Consider the following 26699-nt stretch of genomic DNA (forward strand, 5'->3'; position numbering starts at 1 on the left):
TTTCTTTTATGTATTCTATTTCCTTTGGTACTTAGTGTCTGGTCTGATGCATTCTATACGATCATAAATGTATAACTTCTATGACATTTTAATTATATGCAATGTATATTAGTATGTCACAGACAGGGGATATACATGGAATATATAGAATGGGTTTAGTTTACTATACATGCACAGCAGGGCAGAGCGTTTGCCTGTCAATGTGATTGATTAGCTGGGTATACAGATGGGGCTGTTCTATCATTTGATACTAAAGCTGCATAAGAGACATAATAAAGGACTATTTAGTGTGAAGAATCCTTTTTCACACTAAATCATCAGTTGACGAGCAATTTCATTTGGATCAACACAATTCCTTCCTGTTAAGCTGACAAATACTGTATATCTAGTGATTTATATATTTTTGTATGCAAAATAGGAATACATTATTACTAAGCAATTATATATTATGCCCTGATAGACTCACCTGTCCACCAGTTACAAAGTAAATTGTATGTGCAGGCAAATCTTTTTTATGTTAGTTTTGGATATTACTAGGAAAAAGTTACAACTCCCTAGTCAAGTTTTAGTTATTATTTCTCTACATAGGAGATTCAACCTTTATGTCCCAGTGACCATTGTCAGAAATGGATGGGAAATTCTACACTTTGATGTTATCAGAAATAGAGGTGAGGATAAATCGTGAATTCCTGTTCCTGTGACATCGCCTTTCTCTCTTGCAATAAACAATGGAACACGTGATAAAATGCCATTTGGTATACCTATGATTTGGTGGGAGCCAGAAGATCATTTCAGTGATTATTACTTTTGTATGGTGAAAACTTTAGGATATAACAAGAAAAATAAATGTAACATAGAGTATCCTAGTCTACCATCGGCTATATGCCCAGTGGCTCATTCAGATGAAATCCCAGTGCTGTTTTTCATTACACTACCCTCTCTTGAAGAACATGATTATGGTGATGAACTAGGTGACAACAATGATGAAGAGTTTGAAATTGAAGAGGACCCTGTTCATAAGGTATTTGATCAGCATGAGTTGAGTGATTTGGCACGTGATTTGGGACTATAGAAGATGGCTTCAGAACTCCTAGCATCAAGACTGCATCAGAAAAACTTACTTGAAAAAGGAATGAAGGTATCGTACTTTGGAACCAGAGAAATTACATTTCTGCAGTACTTTAGAACCGACAGTGGCGTAGTGTATTGCCATAACATACCTGGTTTAATGGAGGAATTGGAAATTCCAATCTTTAACTCAACTGAATGCAAACTATTCATCAATAGCTCAAAGCAGAGCTTAAAGTGTGTCCTCCTTCACAATGGCAATATATTTGGGTCAGTCCCAATTGGCCATTCAGTTTCTCTTTGTGAACAATATGCGGACATTAAGAGAGTCATTGAGTTGTTGCAATATCACCAACACAATTGGGTCATCTGTGTTGAACTTAAAATGGTATGCTTCCTTCTTGGTCAGCAACGCGGATACACCAAGTATCCCTGTTATCTGTGCATGTGGGACAGCAGAGCTTGTGAGAGGCATTGGGTGGAAAGGAATTGGCCTCCAAGATCTGCCCTAAAACCAGGTGATGCAAACATTCTCCATGAGCCACTTGTTGATAGAAAGAATATAATATTCCTTCCTCTGCACATAAACTGGGTCTGATGAAGCAGTTCGTTAAAGCTTTGCCAACTGAAGGAGACTGTTTCAAGTACCTCATTTTGGCATTTCCTCGTCTGTCATTTAAAAAATATTAAGGACGGTGTGTTTGATGGTCCACAGATTCAGCAGCTCATCAAAGATGAACATTTCATCAGGACAATGTCAGAAGTCGGAAAAAATACTTGGTTACCATTCAGAGCCATTGTCAAAGATTTTCTTGGAAACACACAAGCAAATAATTACACTACAAGAGTAGTAGTGTAGTAGTAGGAGAGCTACAAAATGCTTGGTTGCAAAATGAGCATCAAGGCACATTTTCTGCAAAATGTCAGAGTAACAATAAATCCTTTGTATGAACAAAAGAAATTTAAAGATCAGTTACATTCAAGTTATTTCATTATATGTAAAATTTGTATGTTTTTTGACCAAAATAGAGGGTACCCTGTATCGTAAAAACTGAATGTGATAGCAAAAAAACTGGGGTCATTTCTGGGTTCACCACCCAAAAATTAGTAAAAAACAAGTGTAAGATCTAACTCAACAAAAAATGTGTTCCCCAGTGTTATGATTTGTGCAGTTAAACTGGTGGTAGCATTCATATATGAGTAGAGTCATTTGATTTGACTGCACTGGAAACTGGTGGTAAAGTATGATGACAGACGATATATCTTGAACTTCTCTTATTCACTGCAACAATATACAGTATATTTTCCCAGATAATACCATAAAGAATGACTGCTAAAAAGGGTTCCCAATTATGACAATAATTTAGCCTAATGCAGTAGCATAAATATTTGTAAAATTTTAGTACAAATGAACAGCTCAGGTAGGAGGAGAGCAGACAAGCTATCGAGAGCAGTCATCTATCAGCTAATTGAGCAATTATTAGGAAGCAGTAGATACTGCATGAGTTATCAGCGCCCTGGAGTGCTTTGTACAAGTGAAAGCTACTAACCACAGAATAAGAGATTGATTTCCTATTCAGAGAATCTGCATGTGTCAGATTTCAAAGACATACTGTTACTTTAAACAGCACTTTAATGTTCTATTCGAAAAATAAAGTACATTTACCCTCTGTTAGGTAAAGCTGTACTAAAGATAATACTTTATTTACAGTGCTTGTCAATGTCACCCCTTTCAGTAGTACTGTGAACATCTGCCTTCTTTCCAATGAATAATGACACAACTATATGGCCCATCCCATTGTTTTGGTGTTACCTTTGATACCCAGATTTTTGACCTGATAAATAAATACACCTCTAGATACCATACCCACCTCTTTATTTACCTATTAACATACTTACTTACTTATAACCTCTTCCTGTGCTTGGCTTCAAGACTTCTATAGAGCTGCCATCACAAAGTGGAACTGTTTCTAACACATCACTAACACATATCCCTCATATGTATACTATTCTCCCCCAACTCTCAGATTGGGATTTATTTTGGATAGGGTCCTCTTCTTTATTTTGGTTTGCACTTGTTTGCAGATTTGTCATCTTTGCCTTGGTAATACTGCACAAGTGTTTGGATGCTATCATACAGCAGACCTGAAGGAAACAACTACCGTTAAACTGCATAGAGATGATTGTTCGAGGACATGGCTTTACCAACCCCTCTTTGGACATCTCACCAATCAGACCATGAGCCTCTGAGCTTAAAAATACAACTACTATTTCTATGAGATGCTCTAATAATAAAATATTTTGTAGGTAGGTTGCAATACAATATCAAGCAGACGTACAATTTATATTAATCTTTGCAAATTATTTTTCTTTAAAGGTAAAATAAGTTTCTACTATATATATATATATATATATATATATATATATATATATATATATATATTTATAATAAACCCATAGTATTCTTTTTTAATTAGACTTTCTCTGAAAAATCCAAAGGTGGAAATAGCTATAGCATTGTCCCAACGTGAAACATTATTTAAAAGCACCATGAACAGAATGTTCCTGTAAACGTCCATTAATAATGACAGAAATGCAATTAAGTACAGTACTTTTAAAACAGCACACAGAGAAAAGCTCCATAGGTACTATTTATTACAGATCTGTACCCTTTACTAGAAAAGAAAGGGCTTGATAACACTTACAACAGATCATTATTATTCCTACAAAAGGTATGAAATTTACATTTTTGTTCAGATTATATATAATGCTCCAGGATATTTGTAAAACGGCAGAAAACTATTCAATAAGCATTGATGTTATTTAGGAAAGTTTTTTAGCTTAGGACAAGCTCTGTAATTATGTCTTGTTACCGAGACTGGTATGCGGAGATAGTATATTGTTATGTTGTGATCTATAATTGCAGAGGTAGCTTGAGGAAATTATCATTCACAAATATTCTCACTTAGTGTAGAGTAGAAAATGTGTTCCTTTTTTTCTAGTTTTCTAGTTGGCTTTGGCCAACTTTTTTTTTCTAGTTGGCTGAATATGTCTTGAGATATAATGAAGGGTGTATTATTTGACAATTTTCTCTGAACAAAAAAACAAAAAACCTAAAGAGGAATTTAATGTTAAAATAAAAACTTGCAATCAGGCAGGTCTTTTATTACAGAAGGGACAGGCGCCGTCATAAAATAAACATACCTGGCTGATTGCAATTTTTTATTTTCACTCATCTGCCCTCACTCCAGCACAAGTGCCGCCATCTTCCTCCACTCCTCTTCTGGGTGTCTGATCATCAGCTATCTTGATTGGTTAAGCTGGGGTGACATAGCTCGTACAGTCCCAGTAGCCCCTGGGGATGCAGGGATACCTAACATATTCAGCATCCTGCATTGAGCTGCACATGCCTGTCCCTTTTCCAATAAAAAAAAACCTGCCTGCTCACAATTTTGAATGCAAAAAGTTTGTTCTGTTCTGCTTTAATCAACCTACTCACTGATTTGTGATAAAACTGGATACAATCTCCAGTGGCTGGGTTTTTATTCACTGAAAATTTCTGGATGTTTTCCTGTCTGGTGCTAATATCCAGCAGATGCAGAGAGGTTTGGTAACTTTCTTTTATCTATTCCTTTATATAAAGTTGGTAAAGATAGCAACCTGGCAAGTGTTCAAATGTATGGGATGATACTCCCTGTGATTTAGAGATTCCAGATGAAAAGGCCAGACGGTGAGGCAAGATATGTTGTGGGTTATGTGTAACATATGTGCCCAACCTGAAGCAAAGTCAGGTTTATTGTTAAATAATAAGTTCCTTCTACTACTATCATTTGCCCTCCTCATCATGACTATAGTAAATATTACAGACCCCAGAGGCGATTTTGTTCCCTAAGAGCCAAAGCCTGCTCAGAATCAGAGCGTTGTTTATATCCACACTGCAAATCTAGTAAACTTTGTGCCCCCTTCACTTGATTCAGTCATAACGATGAATGGGGTTGCCTCCAAATATAGGACACACTTAGAATAACCTTATTCATCCTATTTTAGTTTTTCAGCTAGATAATAAATCTTAGTTACAGTGATTAATGATTATAGCACTCAAAAGTTTGAGCTTGCATAAAGGTCTGAAGTAGATTAAAATTGCCTGTAATAGGATCTCAAGCATCTAAAATGCAAGCTGAATGGATCTGAAAGGATGCAGTCCTAAATCTAATAGGCGATCAATGCCAGAAGCTTTTCATGTCATTAATTACATTATTTAATTATTATTACCTAATTTAATTCCCAACATAAAATCTCATTGCTCAGAACATTGTTTTAAAAAAAGCTTGTATATGCTGGTATGACAGAATTGACTTCCCCTCTCACACCTATTAGGCAAAGGACAAAGAAAATGGTGCAGAAACCTGCAACAACCAGTCATGACTTATCTAAGTGGTTGCACTACTGTAAACTGAAATCTGATTGTTCATTATGATAAACTAAACTTTTTTCCTATTACTTTGGCTTTGAATTGTTTTTGTAAGATACATATTGTAACCTAGTTGTGCCATGTTTATTTTAAATATCTTCATTTGATACACATTTGTTAAAAAGCATTACTTTCACTGCTATATCCTACTTTTTCTCCAATATTCTTTTGTGCAGCCCACTAATGAAAGCAGACAGGACAGGGACTTTTGGCCACTACTACAAATTAGCATGATTTTGCATTAGTTCTAAAGTTAATATCAGGCCATTGATTCGAATTATACTTTATAACAAACCTGAACCTTCCCCCCCAAAAAATCTGTTACATTTACACACTAACTTGAAGTTGTAGGATCACTTTAGAGCAACTTTTATCAATGTTTTTAACATAGGAAACTATTGAAATAACTTTCAGGTCTTCAGGGAACCCCTGCTATAAATACTATATCCAAACCTTACAGTGCATTAGTATGATGGTCAGTTGGAAAAATGCCTCCTACATTGCTGGCAATTGGGAAGAATGCCACCCTTACAGAAAGCCAAAAAAAAAAATAGTGTCACCAACCTGAGAGGCACACGTTGCTCATTGCTTAAGGAACGCCCTAGAAACCTGCAGAGGAACCCTATGGATCCATGTAATGCTGGTTGGAAAAAACTGCTCTAGGGCAGCGGTCGCCAACCGTCCGTGGGAAAATTTGGTCCAGGGGCCAGTGCAGGATAATTACACCACTGGGGGGGCGTACCAGCCAGAGCCGTGGACCATGTCCCCCCGTATGGATCACAGGCTCAGGCCTGCGATAGGAGAGTGGGCAGGGTCTGGCACCATGAAGTCACTCTGGGGGACGTCACTCTGAGTGACACAGCTCTCCACGCATGTGCGGTCCGAAGTCCGTGAATGTAGAGGTCTGTGAGGTCTAAAAGGTTGGCGACCACTAATCTAGGGCATTAACTGATGGGGTGCAAAGAAGCATTTCCTGCCTTCTTAATTTACACTTAACCGACAAGCAGGAAGAAAGAGCAACTCAAGAATGAGACCTGTTAGGAACAAATTAAAGGTATGTGTAAGAATTCTGCTTAAGAGTACATGCCTCCAGAGTTAAGGTATACTTAAATTTTAAGGCTTACTTATAAGGAAGGGATAAAGTGTTAGGATTTGTTAGCATTTTCAAAATGTAAAATGTAATTATATTTTTATATAACCTAATGTATTTTACTTTTGGTTAGAGAAAAAAGTTAAAACCTCTGCATATTTTTAGTCATTTTCTTGGTGAAGGTTCAGTGATAAAATAAAAGGGATGGATGGGTTATGTGTTCAGATGATGATAAGTATACCTCAAAAACCATAGATGTAAACAGCATAAAGCAGCAAAGTAATACTTGCATCTATTCCCTGCATCTGTCGAAAAAGATAGTTGTAGTTTTCTGTTTCTTATCTCTCGAGATGTTATTCATTGAATACTCAACGTCATGTGGTTTCCCTATATCATTTTACAAAGCAGTAAAAGTAGGCTTAAACAACCCACTTGTTTGCCATAAAAATAGAATCTTGGCATAGATATCAATTAAACCAGAGTAAGTGTAGTGAAGTTGTACATGACAGATAACTATACAAGGTGGCCTTTTATTGCAGCCCTGGCCTGGCCCACTCTAATGTTTCTATCTTCTTTTACCCAGTGCTTGGTGGCGTGCCAGCTCAGTGTTTGTGCCGAGGATTAGAACTTGATTGTGATGGAGCCAAATTACGTACTGTCCCTTCTGTCTCATCCAATGTGACCATGATGTAAGTAAAGCAGGACAGAGTGTTGATGCAAAAAAGAAATAAAAATTAAAACCTGGTAACTTAAAGACAATGTGTGAGAAAGAAAACATTGTGTTTTTGTGCATGTATAGCTATAATTTTTTTATTGGTTTAAAGAGCATCATGGGATAATCGAAAATGTGTAAAGTGCAGAAATTGTAAACTGTAATTGTAAACTGTAAAGTGCAGAAATTCATAGCAGCCAGTTCGGGATTAGCAACAAGAAGAATGATTTCTCGGTATTATATGAAATATTGTTTAAATTACCTGGGGACAATTTAAACATGCAGGGACTTTATCAGCAATCAGGTTTTGTATGTCTTCAAATTGACTTTTACATATTTACAATGTACAAAAAGCGGAATGTAAATGTACATATTCCTCAAACATAGGACATCAGTATACATTCATGTTCCACATTTACAATGGGGATTTATTTAAAAACCCTTGTATCATACAGAGTTCCCAATGATTTTTGCAGACATTTGTTTACTGCTTCCTCACAGCATAGTATAACACTTCTGGGAATTATTGGAACTCTCAGTACAGCAATCAAGATTGGAATGAATAGAACAGATGAAGATCCATCAGCTGCAGTCACCACAAAGAAATGAACATCCAGGGGACACATAGATATTAAAGTTGTAGTCCAAAACTCCAACTGAACATAGGGAATCCATCTAGATCTGGCCTAGATGACAGATGCTAGACAGATCAGAAAATCGGAGGAACAGCAGATCTCTCTCTCTGTTCAAAACCTAAAATTGGGTTTGGTTAGAGCTGGGCTTTAATTTAGGCATTAATATTGTGTTCATGACATCCCTAAAACAATTTCTGCTTACCACAAAAACTACTATCATCTTTAAGTCCTATTTGTTATTGAGGTAACTGTGACATGAATAACAAAATTATTCTAAATGTTCCTTAAACACCTCTTATCTATTTTTTTCAGGTCATTGCAGCATAATTTGTTAAAAAAGCTAGGTCCTGATACTTTCTCTCGGTTTCCAGAGTTGCGTAACTTGTAAGTCTACATTTTCCCTCATTTATTACACATTGGCATATATCTGTGTCTCCTGCAATGTGAACATAAATTGAGTTTTAGTGCTTATCTTATTATTCATGGCTGTGTCATCACATCACTATACTTATGCTATTCAAGGCTTCCACTTTTTGCTGTGTATATAAAGTGAGGGAAATTCTGTCATGCCTATTAATGGTTGTTAACAGCATTTTTCAGGATTAGTGATGGTCCCCGGCAGCTAATGAATTAGGTTAAACTCAAATTGTATTTTGTTTAGCCTTTGCTAAACATTTTACCCCGCTATACAAAGTCAAAACACTTCATTTGAAAGAAAATAAAGTAATATAATGAAAACAAACTTTATTAGCCTGTGCTAAATAACCAATTAAGTATAATAATCAAGCATAAACTCATAACATACTCATAAAGCATAAACTCCTCTAATAACTATTTTGAACTTATTTTGAAGTATTTGAATAATTCAAACACTGAATGCCCATTTGATTATCGCACAATTACAAACAATAAATTTAACACATGCTAATAATTGGTTTAGGATGTCCTAAATGTTGCAGAGAGCCATAGAAGTACAGATGAAAAGCAATTAAAAATGTCAAACCCTAATTTGTAATTCAAATGCAGTTACAAGCAGAATGGGTTTCTTTTAAGATGACAAAATGTGAGAAAACCGTGTAAACATTCAGAATGAAAATGTTAAGAAAAAAAGGCCAGTTAGCTAGTCCATACCCACTCTGTGTGAATTCAGTCTTGTTTTGTACACAAGTTGGATCATTGTCTGGTGTGTATTCAGCAGTCACTCAACATTGTTCATCAATCCGCCTTGGAGGATCAATGGATAAATGATCATTTCCTATAGCAGAGAGCACATTAAGGAACCAGTTGCTTGTTCTTTTCCCTCCCCTCTCTTTAGAACAGAATGGTGGTGTTTGTACAGTGTTCATTTTTTTGTCACTGAAAACAATCAAAAATGTGTATATTTAAAATCCCACTTAGTGAATTATCTCATGCTGTGTTTTCTTTAAATACCCAAAGTGGTAGGAAAAGTGAAAAATTGGCTGGATAAACAGTCACTTTGCAAAGCGGTTCAGTGAATCAGTCCTGCTGTTTTCTAGCTTTAGGGAGAATATAACTTACCAGAACACAAAGCCCAGTAGCTAAGGAAAAAGAGGACATGACATGGTCTGGTTTTTGACATGCACTCCTCAGGGGTGTTGTTTGCCTGCTTCCTCAAAGTCCAATTGTTATATTAAAAAAACAAAAGCAAAATATTAACTTGAAGTGCACAAGACATGCTGTCCTAAATTACATCATCACCATCACAATTATTCAATTGTGCTTAAGCAATGAGTCAAATGTCAGCACACTACAGTTAACGACCACTGCCTGTTGTGTGTCAAGAATGGTCTACCTCCAGGGTTCCAACACACCCCCTACACCAGGGGTGTCAAACTCAAATACACAGTGGTGCAAAATTAAAAATTTTGACAAAGTCGCGGGCCAAACTTGAAACTGAAATAGCACCACTACTACAATTCTCTGCATCAAGAAAACACTCCAATGTGGGGCTTAATTTCATAAGTGGCAGGAACTCCCCCTTAACTGAAATAGCACCGCTACCACAATTCCCTGCATCAAGAAAGCAGTCCAATGTGGGGCCATGATTAGGCAGAGAGGCCGCTGGTCTATAGACACGAGTGATGCCACTACTACAATTCCCGACATTACTTGCACCTATAAAACAGTCCAATGTGGGGCCACGTATAGGCAGAGAGGACGCTGGTTCATAGACGTGAGTGATGCCAGGAATTGTAGTAGCGGTGCTATTTCAATGCAGCGGCGGGCCAGCTGCAATTCATATTTAGGATTCATTTGAGGACCCAAAAAAAAAAAAGGTTATTGCGGGCCAGATTTTGGCCCTTTTGACAGAGTTTGACATCCCTGCCCTACACCATCACAGCTACTGCCCTACTTCTGTAAATTGAACCCCAAAGCAGTGGGTTTTATCACCTTGATATTGTTTTGGGGCCAGTTGTTGAAATATATAAGGTGCTTAACAGGATTCTTGTTTTTCCAGCACAAAGTTACTTTGTATGCAAAGATTACCTGTGCACATTCACCACAAGGGTAGAGCAGGTATTTAGAGAAGTCTCAGGCTCAAGACTGTGTGGGAATTGAAACATGTAATGTGCTTTATGTCAACTACTAAAACACACCTAAATGCAGGATTGTTAGTGGTATGCACTAAAAAGTCAAGGCATTCATTATACAGGGTAAAGGATATGTTTAGGCATAATGAGAAGGGCCTGTTGGAAAAAAAGATTAGTACATTTTATTATTGTGATTGACTTCATGAAAAAGAATCTTTATAAATAACACAAAAGAAGAATTGTAATACACTTCTCGTTGAAAATGTGAACGTGCAATACCAATGCCTTGCAACATACTCATTAAAATAAAAGTGAAAGAGGCTTTATACATTAGGTAAAGTGGTAAAATTGCAATGCCAAGCCTGTATTTGTAAGTAACAAAATATTTCTTCACCAGGAGGTACTACTGTAGATTGAGTCAGTTTCACATTTAGCAGCTCTCACATCTGAATCTCCCCCTTGCCCATGAATCAGATCAATTTTTACATCTCTGCTTTAGGCCTGCTCATAAAGGCAGTAACTTTGTTATTACCATTTTTAGAAAAACAAAGCTGTATTTTAGCGGTATTGTTGTGGTTAAATGTTTTTTTTTCTCTTTTACAAACGATATAAAAGAAAAGTACCAAAACTAAATAAGACTTTTTTCAGAAATAATTTGTATTGAAAAGAAAGGTTAGTAAATAGGAAGAGGTCAATACAGAATAGGAAAATGTACTTAGATAGGAAAAACATATATCATTGTCATAAATTCTAAACAAAAGCTGTACTAACGTTCAGAAGGAATGTTAAATGGAGATAGCTGAAATACCCATTATATAGATAAAATGAAGATGAGGGGGCTATCATAGATAGGATACAAGGTGGGGGAGTTGTAGAATAAAATTTATAAAAATAACAATCAGTTATCCTGGAGAGTAGGGATTATCCACGAATAATTACTGCACTAATTTCTAAATGTGTAAGTTGTAGAAATCCCACCTATTTACCTAAAAAAAATAAGTGTGGGTGTATTACCTGGGAGGGAGGCACTTATTTGAGACATTAGATTTAGTGGGAAAATTGCAATTCCATGTGATATATTAGCAGTAAATGTGTTATATATTACCTTCACAGCTTTCTAAATAGTCTCCAATGTGTGATATTGATCAAATAACCCCTCTACAATCTCTATATACAATTACAACTGGTATGTTTCCATCACCACCCACACCAATACTAATTAAAAAGGCAATGATACAGTAAACATTAATATAACATTTATTGTTTCTACTTTTTCAAACTTGTTTAGCATTTTGCAGAGAAATAGTAAATGTATCTAAATCCCTCTTTATATCAGCTTTCTATAATGCCCTGCTTAATAGCACTTCCTCTAGGTATTAGAAGGTCTGCACACCGAGCCAAGGCTGTATTTCTTTGTATTGCAGTGGTGCCAGCTGGGAACATTTTTTAGTATTTCTCAAACAGACAACATTGAATTTAGTAAGATGTGGTTTACAGGGAGCAAAAAATAGTATAGTATTCAACTTTTGCACATAGTCATTCATGCGTTTGAGTCATTTGTGCTTTTTCTGTTGGTGAGGCTTTAGTTCGCCACTGTAATATAATTATATATAATATATAATGTTATTCCATATAAGCTTATTCAATTTGATGAATATGACACCATGTTCAGGTCCTTAGATGGTTAAGGCAAAATCCTCTCATATTAAAGGGTCAAACTGGCAGTTCAGATTTTGGTAGATGCTAACTAGCTAAACCATTGTAAAAATGTTATCAGTCAGGATCAGTAAGGTCTGTGAGTTCCTGGACCTGCAAAAGTTAAGATAGAGGCCCAACTGCTGCCTACTGCGGTAAAACTTATTCCGTTAAAAAAGCAATATCGCCCCGTGCAGAGGTTCTTTTTCTGATAAGTTTCACCTTGGTATAGGGCTTACTTATAAACTCATATGGGCATGCAAAATTTACTTGAAGCCAACAAAAGGCTAGTCACAGAACCTCAACTATTAGAATTGGTCAGTACAGTAATATTTTCACAAATCAAAAAAATAAAATACTGGAAATCCCAAAAGTCACCCCTTTAAAATTTCTCATAAACAAAAATATTCTATAAACAAAATAAGAAACAAGTACATTTATTAATATTTGTGTAGCTATAGGTGGATGAGGATGGATGATGATGAGTCACCATACTGAAACAATATAGTAATATGCACCACTCCAACTAAAGGATCTAGGTATAAACATATACTGAAAAACCTGTACTCCCATATTTGCACATTCCAAACGTTTGACGTGTCTCAGGTGTGCCTTGTACACTTTGCTGGTTCACGAGCAGGCCATTTATTTAACCTAGGATTGATACCACATATGTTTCTTTGGAGTTCTTGGATCTGCACATCTGCATGGTCATTTTGGTATGCTACTACTCTCCCTTTTGGGCTTTTTTAATACATCTTAAATAATGTGGAATGAAAAAAGAAAGTCTAGACCCTACAAGGTAGGAAGGAAAACACGAAACTTAAAAGTGGAAAATATGAGAATGCCCACTGTTGAAATATCTAAAAGAAATAAGTCAAGACCATTCACAACCAAGCAAGCATCATGTATAATAAAAGTGTATTTAAAACCAAAACTTCTTTAGTTGTTGATCTTAAGGAAAAGTGTTAGAATTTGTGTTGTGTTTAAATTTGTTTCTATTTGCTGTCTGGGTCCCACTGGGGAGAATCACCCTTGTTATCTGCCCTGGTTGCCATTGTCAGGGCAGAAAGTAATGAGAAATCTAAACATGGTACAAACGTCCATCAACTTTTTTCAGTGACAACTGTCCTCTCACTAAACTCAAGTAAATGTAAAAGTCCCCAACGAAACAGCAAATAAATAACTGTATGCTATAGATAAAAATGTTTTGCTATCTGCTATTTGAAATGAAATATATATCTTGGTGACTTCAAATAGGCTTCAGTTTCTAGGAAATAATTTTCTACTGATGTCTAGCCAGCTTGACTTTTGCTAATGATGAAGTAATAGAAAATTACCCAAGATGATTGACCCAAATCCAGCCATATTGTATTTTCATCTGACTGTAATTATCACCTAATTTAGATAGATTAAAGGGAAGAGGAAATTACTGTTCACAGCTTTAGTGTCATATGTTAGCCAAGGAGATAAAATTAAAACATGCTGTTATTTTTTTCTCTATGATTCCACTCAAATACTGATAGAACAAAAATGATCACTTTCTTTACTGAATCTTACCTGAAGCAGCAAAAAAAATACTTTGCAATTGTTACCACATAGCAGGAACTTTCAGGTCTATTTTGAAATTGACTTACCCAGTTGAAATCGGTTTTGGGTTGTTCTGGTGAAAAAATATGATAAATGTTAAGCTTCCTGGTTTGAGTAAAGCCTCTCCACTGACTCATCATTATAATAAGCAACCTTAATTTTAGGTACAGGTGGCACAAAAATGTACAACAGATATTCTTTTAATACTAAATTTAATACTAAATTAATAAAATAGTGCTAGAAAGCTTATGCTTGGGATGGATTTTTTTCCAAACATTTATTACAGTTGTGTTTGTCAGCAACAAATTAACTCCTGTTCTTTAAGCAGGAGGAACTAGGTTGACTCAGTTTCACATGCTCTCACATCTGAACCTTCCCCTTTCCCATGGATCAGAGCAATTTCCACATTTCTGCTACATAAGTCTGTTTATCAGGCATTAAAATTGTCATTAACATAAAAAAAAAAAAAAAAACAGGTATTTTCATGGTATTGTCAAAAATGGTTTTATTTTTTTTGCAAATTATAGACAAAAAAGTGCTACGGGGATATGCAAAAACATTGTTTTATAGAAGGAAGGGTGATATAAAGAGGGGGTTCATATAGCTAGTAGGTAGTGGGGTGTACAAAAAAAATATAAAGAAAAACAAAACAAGTGACATGTACAGTAGGTATGATCCACAAAAATCACTCATGAACAATCATGAACTGTAGCACAGGCTTCTTCAAACTGACCTAGGATCCCTAAAAGGTGTTATTAACTTCAAACAGAAGATAGGATGTATTATCTGGGAGTCACATATGAGAGAATAAATTGTGGCTACAAAAGACCGGGTAATGGGAAGCCCTACAAAATGGCATACCAAGGTTTTCGCTGAATAAGGTTTGTTGAGGGTTGTGAGCCCATTCTTTTTTCCATTTCAATATTTAACTCAAAACTGACTTGTAGTTAAAAAGTATGTTTGCACAAAGAAAACCAAGAACAAAAAACGTTTAAGCATTATTGGTTAGAAAAAAAGCAAACTGTTCTAAAGAAAAAAATGTTTAAAGCTACGTACACACACATATTGTAGACACTTCCACAGCTGTGCAAAAACAGCAATTCCTGGCAATAACTCTGACTTAGGAACAACCAGTAATAGCTACGGAGGGAGGGCGCAGTGGGGGAGAGGAGTTGGATGTAAGTGATGTGTCCTAAAAACTTTCTTGACGGACATAATCCTAAAGTGGTAAACAACATTAAACCAAGTGATGAATCATCTTCAAAATGTGCATGATGCGTGGGTACATAGAGGACACTAATTTGCAGGCATAAAGTTTAAACTTTTGTGCTTTTTTTCTATTTTGCACACACAAATTAATTTGTTTATGATGTTGCTGGAATAAGAAATTTTGTGAGAGCCAGTCTCAATGGAGTCTAAAATGTTAGTATGTGAAACATGCCAAAATAGGAAATTCAAACTCATTTTAATCATCTCCCATTCCAGGTCTTGCTATTCTAGACATTTTTGAGTTTTGGGCCTTTAGTGTCAAACACATTTTCGGATGATAACACTAAGAGGGATGTTCCTTTCTCATGAGAATTTTTTTCCTATTTCCCTTGTGTTTCTTGGACCAAAAGTGAAATTATATTTACCTAATGGGACACAAGCAGGAAAAAAAAAGGAACAATGTTTCACCCATGACTGAAAAAGTTTAGATACACTAACAGGCCCACTATTCACCCTCCATCTAACCCATATGACCTCAATGACACCCACTTCATGGTCCAAAATATCATATGGCCATTTATTGCACAAAAAGCAATAAATTAAGAAACAACATTTCTAACTTTCTTAACATAATAATAACATAAAATAACATTCTTAGCTAACCCCTCTCAGGCTGCAGGTTCTCAAAGGCCTATCCATTAATAACTTGGGATCTGCGCTGTGATGTTGGTTCCCAGTCGCATAACCACTGCCTTGAGAACAATATCAGCCAGACTATCCCATAACAATTTCTTTACACTCTGTAAATTCTCACACACAGGAAGTCCCGTACTAGAGGCAGTTCCCTCACCACTACATACTGTTACCAATTTACTGCCCTCAACAACCCCAAAGTACCACCCAAAAAAAACAGGTTACAGAATAGGAGGGAATCTTTCACCTGTCTCTAAAATTCTGACCTCCCCAAGTGCTGTTACACCCCTATACATTCCTTTTTCTGATCACCCCCCCTAACCTACCAATTACAATCTTTACCTGACCTTGCTTTTGTTTATAGCAAACTAAGCCTGCTCCCCTTCCTCCCAGTCATCTGGACCCTCTGCCTGGCTCCCCTTGCTCACCGGCTCCTGGTCCTTTTTTCTACACACTACCAATACAAAGCAAATTGTTACTTTACACCTTACATTTTAACAACACCACACATTGTTAATACATAGATTAGTAAGCAAGTCATCCCAGTTCCCAGTTTTCTGACCTTGATTTTATTTTCTGCTTTAGCATGTCTCTACACAAAGATATGTAATCCTTTTAGATTGTGTCAAAGCCAGTAAATGTTTTCATTTTATGTACACTTTTACTGGCAAACAGAAGCTTCTTGGGCTGTTGGGCATATTTTTAATATCTTCTTTATTACTCATTTTAAGTTAAGTGCTCTTCTTAGGATAACATCAACATACAGCATTTATTTTGGTAGGTACTCTTAGCAAACTTGCATTTAGGATCCAATTAGATAGGGTTGTTTTTGCATTATATACTGTATAATGTCTTTTGTGAGCTCCACTTTAAAAAAAAAAAAAACTAAACTACTGATGATTTTCTGCCAAATGTGTTTAATTACCACTGTTTAATAAACTTAGAGGGGAAACCTAAAAATACTTAACAGGTTTGTTATAGCAAAAGAGACAAGAATAATCTCTTCTGCAATAAACTAAACCTACCAGCTGTTCTCAATCTTTGGTATAATTTACACTGAGCTGCAGATGTATGGCTGCCAGGAATAAATGAACACCTCTGTACATGCTGGGGGACATTCCAGCCTAGCCAATCAAGATGACTGAATATGTCTGGGTAAAGATATTGGCACCAGTCTGTCACCTTTTTTATTTTTAACTTTAGTTCTGTTTTATAGGAGGTGAAACTGTTGGGTCCTCCCACAGCTATTCTCTTTGCACAAGCTTTATGCAGGATATTAACAATATCACTGGTGGCGTGTAAAGGTAATATCTAGGTTTGGAAAAATATTTAGTGCACACTGCCATGAATATATAAAGTAGGATTATATTTGAATTTAAATATTTATGCCTGGAGTTTAAAATTATGTGCACTTGCACCTAGACTACAGACAATAAATTATTTACAACTTTATGACAAATGCTATAAGAACTTTAAAACAAACAATCACTGCATTGTTTAGCTGATTTTAATGTGAAATTATTTATTTTTTGCAACAACCAAAGCTCTGGAGTTAATTTTCATAGATACAGAGATGTTTTAATGTGCTTATACTCCTCTGAATATGTAGTGTGCGTGATCTAGGCACATTTTATTATTTTTGTTTACTACTTTAAGCCTATTAAAAACTACATGACCAGCATTGTCCACCGTCACAGAGTTTCATTGCAGAACAGCACTGTCACCCTTAAAAGGCAATAGACAAATACAAGATTTACTGCACATTACGTGATCAACAGTTTCTAAAACGGTTAAAGAGTGAGAACTCTGAAAACCAAAACCAGCTGTGTTAATGCTAATGATGAACTGTGATGTAGTTTTTTTCCCCAAATGCTGCTTTTTTTGTGACTGTTAATTACTGGACTATAAAACACTGCCTTCTGTAATTGACCTTCACTCTTGGTCTCCATTTACCAGTTTTAGATTTTGGGTAACAAATCCAGAATGTATTGGCACACTATGCTGTTTCAAGGACAGGGATTTTACTGGCACCCAGATAAAATGTCCCGCAGAGTAAAGATTCAGTACAGGATGTTTACATCATTAAGTGACAGGGGAACACTTGACACTAATATAGCGAACAGTAGCAAACAGAACAGTCCCATATAATATTGCTTAAAATTTGAATTCTATTATTGTTTCTGGCCTAATACATTCATTTCTTGTATTCTTCAGCTCCATCTACTGTTCACATAAATATCAAAATGATTCACCCTTTTCATGCTAACATGCCATGCTTTCTTTGTCTTTTTCCAGATATCTACAACATAATAAAATTAGAACTGTATCTGTAAATGCATTTAGAGGACTCCATAACCTAACAAAGCTGTGAGTATCATTCTGTGTTATTTAGGATTGTATCTGATAATATTTTATACCTGGGAATGAAAAATGATACCAGAATAAATTAAACTTTATAAAACATCAACACAGAATCAACTAAAAAGGTATGCAAAGGATGAACCTTATAACAGACAAGTACAAGCAATTGGCTTGGTTTATTAAAGCTCTCCAAGGCTGGAGGAGATACACTATCATCAGTGAACCTGGTTATCAAACAAACCTGGAATGGATCTGGTCCAGGATTGAAAACATTTGCTTACAAATAGCACAAAAACTTTAAGAAATACTTTTCATGTTTGCTGGAATACAGAGCTTCACTGATGAAAGTATCTTCCCCAGCCCTGGAGAGCTTTAATAAATCAGGCCCAATGACACAGGAGAAAGAGAGCACCCTGTCCAACAGAGCTTGCAATCTAATGACTGATGATTAATTCATGAATTGATTGATCAGTTATACATGAGCTTGTTGTTCGTTTTTTTTTTGCTACACTTTTCATAAACTTGTTCAATAAATAAAGCAGCAAGAAGATAATTTATGTCATGCTATAAAATGTGATCTGAGAGTGTTTAGGTGACACAGCTGGGTGATTGCCTGAGGTATGGTGACAACTAATACCTTTATTTGGGTTATATTCCATTGTTGGTCAGATCCAGACCAAACTTAATGACTGCTACTAGCCATTGTTCAGCACAAAACACATTAGGTAAAACAACATCTCTTCAATGAAAGGCAACATCTCTTCAATGAAAATGCAGTAAATGTATATTTACATACAGTATATATACCTGGCATGTAATAGATTTAACATGGCAAAGCATCTACTAAGCTTTACTGCAACTGTTAGACCCCTGTGCAGACGTCAGATAGACCACAGATGCTGGAAGTGTTCATTATCCTTTCAGCGACAAGAGAATAAAGAATATGTAAACCCAGCACCAATCTGTTCCTTGAGGAGGGAAAGGGGGAGAAAGTGCAAGTGGCAACCTGTGCTCTCCTTCATTGGAAAGTACTCTGGTCATCCTTGCTTGGTTATTCATCAATCCCCCAAGGAGGATTAATTAACAATGCTGGGAGACTGCTGTACACATGCTAGATTTAAACCCAAAATGAGCATTACTGTATCTCAGGTGAAAATTATCTGGCATGCGTGCATAGATTTAATGGCCTAGAATTAGTATGCAGCCTTGATCTAAGTCAGCTCTGCTAACCCTTAGCCGACTCCCTTCCATTATCGATTTATCAACCTGGCAACCCTCTAATGTAAACACAGAGTAGGTGAAGGGGGAAGCAGGGTGAGCTGAGCTGCTGAGAAAATGACTGGAACAACCTCAGTGATATTGATGTGTGTTTTCAAGATGAATTACGCTGAAGCTATAATATCATTATACAGTTCTGGAAAGCTTTCTTGAACTACACATCATTGCACAGAAAATGTCACTATATATGTGAATTATTGTATTAAATAAATTATACACCAAAATATACTGTATATATCTTTTTCTGCTAAAGACAGCTTTGCAAATATTCAAAATTAAAAATGAGATGTTTTTTATTCAAATATTATGATTATGCATATGAACTATATAAGGAAACTTTCCACCAAACTTTTACTCTTTGGTTTCTTTGCAGTTACTTGAGCCATAATGCAATAAGCATCCTTAAACCTGGAGTGTTTCAGGATCTCCACAGGCTGGAATGGTTGTAAGTTTGATTGTAATGTGCAATTTGCTCTCTTAGGGGTCTATTTACAAAGAAGTAAATCTGACTTTTACCAAAACATTTCCTGGTGGAGAATCAGTCACTACCATTGAAACATCTGGGATCTGGAAGAGTCTCCAACTGGGAATGTTTTCGTGAATGTCAGATGTATTGCTTTACAAATAGACCCATTATTGTTATTAATAAACAGGATTTATAAAGCGCCAACATATTACACAGCGCTGTACAATAAATAGGGGTTGCAAATGACAGACGAATATAGAGTGTCACAGGAGGAGAGAACCCAGTCCCAAAGAGCTTACAATCTAGTGGACCCATTAGTGTTATAGTGTGTATCTTGTATGTCTTTCAGTAACATGACTGTCAAGTTGACCAGTATCATATATACGTAGCTGAGCATTAATATATTATAGTACAATAAAGCGTTCAGCTTTGTAGAGGTCCATGCTCCCCTTTTTAATATTAGCACTATACTAAAGGAGTACAAGTTAAATAGCGCTAGGCAATAATTGTATATAACAGTGTAATTTTCCAATTTTTACATACCCCATTCACCACAATATCCTCACTTTAGTACAACTGACCACTCACATGTGAGAAAACATATCCACGGTGAAAAATTGTTAATTCCCATCTGGGTTGTTTTAGTAAAGTCCATAAGTCCTTTTGAATTGTGTGGTGGCTATACTATATTTTACTGAAACAAAAAACAGGTTAATTTTAAAAACATACATGTACTGATCACTACTATATACAGGAACTGCAATGTTATTTTTCAGGAGGAACTCCAGACAAAGAATACTGAGGATTTTAGCATACTGCTTAGGCACAATGCCATTTTTAGATCTGCAATGTAGCACAGCCAAGCTTTACTTTATAGGATCAGGCCCACTTAAACAAGATTCTTGTAACTTTCCAGAGTTACAATACTATGAGGGTCATACCGTCCTACAAAGCTGTTTGCTTTATATATTTGCTAAATGAATCATCACTTTAGTCACATAACACTTAAAGTGAGAAAGAATATCACATACACCACTTATTTTACACTTGGGAAGTAAGTGCAATTTCACAACCCTTCAGAATGTATTTTTCAACAGATATCAAACAGTAAAATGTATTACTATATGCATGGACCTTGCATGTTGTGCAGAGCTGCAGAAATGTGCATTTCATAGTTTTTCCTGAAATGTAGGTCTGGTATAATAGACACTGCTAACACTTTGGTGGATATTTGAATAACTCAACATTCCCGGATTGGAAAGAGAATAAGTGATAGATTGGATATATTGTACTGTTTTAGTTTCCATATATCTTGTACGTCTGCAGATACTGTGGTACTGCAAATTCTACATTTTTTTTAGATAACCACAAAGGAGATTGATATTTGGAAGATTAAAAAATCATTCTTCCACTTTATGAAACTCTGTATATTATTTTAAGTAGACAGTTGCCTGATTTACCTAGGACTGACTCATTAAGGTTTGTATTTTTTATCAGAGCAACAGTAGAAGCTAAAGAATAGGTTATATATTCATTTTTAGGATGTTCTAATTTATGGTTTTATTTTCTTATAAAAATCCAAATGATTTTGGCTGGATGATGTTTAGATATATTTTCCTTCTAAACTGAATCTTTTATTTACTTTTAAGACATGCATTATACCTCCAAAACACCTGTTATCTTCAGAATTTCAGCACATTCCTTTTTAGAAGATTTTAAAAATATGGTAATTGCAGGCTTTAAATACCATTCTAAAGATTTTGAAAAATAAGTACATTAAAGTGCTCAGATTTGATATATCGCAGACTTATTTCATAATATCTGTTTACCTATTTTTTAGCACGTAGCATGACCACCCAATCAGTACATTTCCATTTCAGTAAAAAAAAAATGCTTTGCACACTGAATGTAAAGTATATAAATAACTAAATAAAATAGGTTTAAAGTTTAGACCAATAATCTTCAAATTGTAGCCCACCGGTCAGATTTGGTCTTTGCTTGCATTTAGCTGGCCCTGGTGGCTATTGCTGGTGCCCTCTCTACCAACACCAACAATACGGTGGAATTTCTCCCACTGAAACCATTGATGGGGCAATATTCCTCTGAATGAAACCAATGATGGGTCATTTTTTCTTTCTTTGACAAACATTTTGAGGCAGAAGTCACTGTCACTTCCCCTGATACAGTAACATTACTCCTACAGATACCAACAATGGGGCACTGTTTCTTCCACTGAAGACAGCAATCTAAAATGTATTCTTTCCCCCTCCCCGTTAGGTTGTTTATTCAACCACTGACAACCAACTCTAGGGTATTTTTTCACTCCCAGTGTTTACTAAGACTGGGGCATTATTTATCCCCACTGATGCCAGGATGCATTTTTTACTCCCACTGGCCAGCCCCTCCCCAAAAGTCTTAAGAACAGTAAACTGGCCCTTTGTTGAAAAGGTTTAAGGTTCTCTGGTTTAGACTGTAGAAATGGGATAAAAAGTAATATGTGGAAAAACATACATATAGATAGCATCTTGTTAAAATGTGACTTTAAGCTAGATAAAAATTTGAATCACTAGCCAAACCCCCACACTGACTAAACCTTTAGTATTTGTAAAATGATTACTCTATATACTGACTGAGCTGAATTCCCAGATTGGCAAAGAAGAAAATAATTATTTCAATAATTCCATGCTCACTGCAGTGATCACTGTATCAACCAATTCTTCCTCTCATTTGCTCAGTATCTCTATAGATAATTATATGCGTCATTGGTTGACCATGAAAGTAATTGTAGTTTTAAAAGTGTGAATATCTGCAGAAAGAAAGCATTCATGACAGCCATCTCTGGAAGCAAAATTCAAAGGATACAGCCACTTGAATCGTTCCATATTCAGTGCATATCTATAACAGAGCCATTCATGCAAATACTGCATACATCTAAAACCTGTAACCTATGTTTTCCAACTTTTCCCTAGAAATTACTTGTTAGTTGTATCTGTATACTGACTTCAGAGTAACCTGATCTGTCTTTATCTTGCTCTTAAATAGTCACTTTACACTCAAAATCCAGGGAAAAGAAACAATATGTTAGCAAGTAGCAAATGTATTCTTACAGTTATTTCTGAGTATAGAATAGATAGAACAGGAAAGCACTACCCATGTACAGGTTAGGTCATTGTCACACCATTCACATTGATTAGCGCTTTAAACATAACAGTCATTAAAATAGACATATATGATACATAATGTATTAATAATTTACATTTTTGTAGTCTAGGCTTAATACGCAGCATTCATAGTCAACCCAATAAACCTAACAGTATTTTTTGGGAATGTTAGATGACACTGAAGTGCCTGAAAGAGAGAAGGGATAGAATTCAATACCTTAATTCTTCAATAAGCATCTTATTTAGTATTAGGTAAAATAGTATGTGCAGTATTAGGTGAATACCAACTAACATTTTTATTTTGTGCATGTGCTTATTTTTATGTCTTTGTAGGTCAAGGCTAAGTGCTGTATGATGAATATAGGCAATAAAGCCAATGCATTGTTTTGAATCACAGAATATTTTATTGATAATATACAAGTAGTAAGAACCAAAGTCCAAAAATATAGTTTTTACAAGCCATTAGACAGAGTAAAGTATCTATGTGAATTACTATTTACATAGCAGGTCCTTTTGTGTGAAGCCACAAAATAATAATAATAGATATACAAGTTTTAATGAGTTTACAATAAATAACAATGATACAAGTTACAGCTGGTATATGAAAAAAATATACACAATTATTAGAAAACTAAAATAGAACACAATTACTGGTTTTATTGTAATATTTAAATAGTACATTGTTTCTGTTATAAATTTATATTCAGCTATATCTGTCATGTAACAAGGGGTTTAAAGTCCAAAGCCAGAGCCTAATTTCACTTTTGACTGCTCACTATCCTCCACATCTGTCAATCATTGGGCTTATTGTGCGCACAGTAATACATTGTATTAGTCACTTCTGTTTGCAGAATAAAGTGAATTACACAGTAAAGCCAATAATGTGATAGCTAGATGATGTGGAAAGAGGCTACATGTATTATGTCCATACTTGCCTTTCGCAGGTCATTTCAGCAGACTGGACTGTATTACTGCTGAAAAACTCAATACGAATGTTTGCTTTTTACCAGGACCCCTATAACTGTGCATTCTCTATTAATCAATAACATTTGTGTTTATAAACATCTATTCTAAACTATGTGTCCTTTTAGGAGTTGCTGTTGATTACAATGAATTAGGCAGCATTGTGCTACCAGAAATGGTATATGTACCTTTTTTGGAGCATTTTAGTTTATTAGCCTAATACAATGCATGTAATAGCCTGCTTTAATGCACCACAATGTAAATGGGTCCTTATGCCTAACTACAAACCAAAAGAATGTTGAAGTTTGTGTCCTGCTGGTCATTTTTTTTTTTTTTTAGATAGAATTAAAGAATCTATTAAATGTTATGGGTAACTTAAAAGTATAAGTATATAAGTATAAGTATAAGTGCTCTCCAGGTAAGAAAATCTGACAGGAAATTTTATGGGTGGCAGATGTATATTTTAGCTAACAGATGGGTAGCAACATTTTTGACAGTATTGATCATTACCCCTAGCTAACTCAAACACTTCATTAAAATGAATGGCCATGAGGCCCGGCCACTGAAATGGAAATAGGGTGAAGGGGTCATAATAATAATAATGTTTAGCAATATTGTTGTATGATTGTAGTGCTGCTCTTGAGTATAACAAAGTTTCTCAGTAATAAGTCAGGTTTGAAAACAAATAGTAACAAAACCACCCTTGAGATAACAGCTTGCAGAATGTTTTATAAACTTGATAATGTCAATTATTTTCCCAGGCTTTATTTTTGTTGGGAAGATTACTTTGCATTTAAACTGAGTCTTGTATTCCCAGAATGCATGCAGATATACTTTAGCTTCTGAATTGATTGAGAATTTGCATTTTGCTTGGCCAAATTGGAATCCTTATGCCAGATGACTTTTTATTTGTTTTGCTTATTTATCATATTTACAATTAAAATACCAGATAAAAATGATAATACGGAATTGGCAGACTTCAGTTATTGGCCTGAATTAGATACTTTCTATCCAAAGAAAACGTATGACGTTTTATAATGGAGAAAGCAACACATTTACTACGACCATAGAGATTGCATATACATGATATATTCAGATCTTGTAAAGGCTAAATTTACCTAGATTTGAATATTTGCATTCTGAGTGTGAGTAGATTTGCCAAAACACTTGTAAGCCTTATGTGCCAGTATGCCTTCATCAATAACCAGTTGTGTTCCAATTGTATTCCATCAGGATTTTCCCTCAAGGTTGCTTCTAAGCACAGCTACCAATTTTGTTTTTTGTGCCTGCTATATGCTGCTATTATTGCCTAATTTTCCTTAGCAGCCTCATTACCTTCCTCAGCACCTCTTGTAACCTGGCCTGCAAAAGGTCTGCCCAGCAGCAGAAAGAAGAGATCTTTCACTTACACCCTCTTTCCCTCACAATTATCCATGATTTGCGCACTTACTCATTGGGTAACAGAGATAATAAACCTCAGATGTAAGTTCGCTCAACAGTCACTCATTTTCCAAAGATCAGCTTTAAATGCACTGAAGCTACTTATAGACATAAAACCAGTCCCATTTTTTTCCTGCCTTAAAACCAGATCTACTTATACTCACACCCTATGTCTGGTGTTTTGTGGTAACCTTACCATTTTGAGGGTACCAAAGCCATATATTTTTGGATTAACCATTTTACCAACCCAGCGTTGGACATACTGTACACGCTAGCACAAAAACAAGCTCTCAAGTTCTTTGCCCAGTCATTGTGGAAATACCAATATGCCATATGAACCTGAAAGGTAACCTGGAGGAGGAGGTTGACTGTTATTAGTACTGAAAAGTAAAAAAATGATTGAATTCATTAGTTTATTTTGTAGACCTAAACCCACACAAGATTCAGCAGCCACATTCTTTATAATTATTCACTTACATTTAACACTACTATAGAGTCTTAACACCCTTTTACACCCTGTACACCCTATTCTGCAGGTTCAATTGAACTTCATACAATATATCATGTTATTGATCAGTGTTTTACACACTGCTAAAAAAATCATAGTAAACATCCTTATATTTCACATCTTTATAAAGAAACCTAATATGTTCCATATTAGGATTTGTACTTTTTGTAAGATGTTACTGGAAGAATATACTTGAATCATGGGCAGCTTTAATCATGCAGATACTTTGGGCTCTGAATCTGACATTGCCTCAAACATTCTCTGGTTGGAATCAATTTCTACCATTGAAACACATGGAGCTGCAAGATTCCCACCAGGATTCTTTGGGAGTATGTCAAATTTCCTGTCCTATAAATAGAGCTCCTTGTGTTTATATTCTTATTTTGCCTCTAATAGTCATTTATATCTTTTTCAACAGAGTCATTGAGAACAACAAAATAAACCGGATCTCCCCCCAGGTGTTTCAAGGACTGAATTCACTTATACTTCTGTAAGTTTTGTACCAAAACAGACTGGAACACCTGAGTTCCATGATGGTAGAAATAAAACTTGTATGTGTAAATGCTGTGTGTTCAAACTGCTTAAGTAGATTTAAGTCATAATAGTGGCTATGAAGAACTTCAAAGTTCTGAAGACAAAATAAAATCCTTATGCCAGATAAAATAAGGCTTTCTGTATATGAAAACAGCAAGGTGTCTGCAGTGTTTGTGTTAAGGAAGATCCTTCTCATATCATGGATAAGTAAGCAAAAGGCAAAAGGAATTTCTAGATCGCATTCAGCTAATTAGTGAATATGGTGATAGTTCA

The 26699-nt window shown here is 35.6% G+C and overlaps 1 protein-coding gene across 1 annotated transcript in view; it reads left to right on the forward strand.

Annotated features, from left to right (window-relative positions):
- Nucleotides 1-26699, forward strand: part of RXFP1 (relaxin family peptide receptor 1) — a 118963-nt gene that overhangs the window by 65449 nt on the left and 26815 nt on the right. Inside the window, exons 4-8 of the mRNA XM_072405978.1 lie at nucleotides 7213-7318; nucleotides 8289-8360; nucleotides 18011-18082; nucleotides 19728-19799; nucleotides 26311-26382. Coding sequence (XP_072262079.1) covers nucleotides 7213-7318; nucleotides 8289-8360; nucleotides 18011-18082; nucleotides 19728-19799; nucleotides 26311-26382 — 394 coding nt within the window. The remainder of the gene's footprint in view (nucleotides 1-7212; nucleotides 7319-8288; nucleotides 8361-18010; nucleotides 18083-19727; nucleotides 19800-26310; nucleotides 26383-26699) is intronic.

The sequence above is a fragment of the Pyxicephalus adspersus genome, chromosome 3 (genome assembly GCF_032062135.1).
Source record: "Pyxicephalus adspersus chromosome 3, UCB_Pads_2.0, whole genome shotgun sequence".
In the NCBI taxonomy this organism is placed as follows: Eukaryota; Metazoa; Chordata; class Amphibia; order Anura; family Pyxicephalidae; genus Pyxicephalus; species Pyxicephalus adspersus.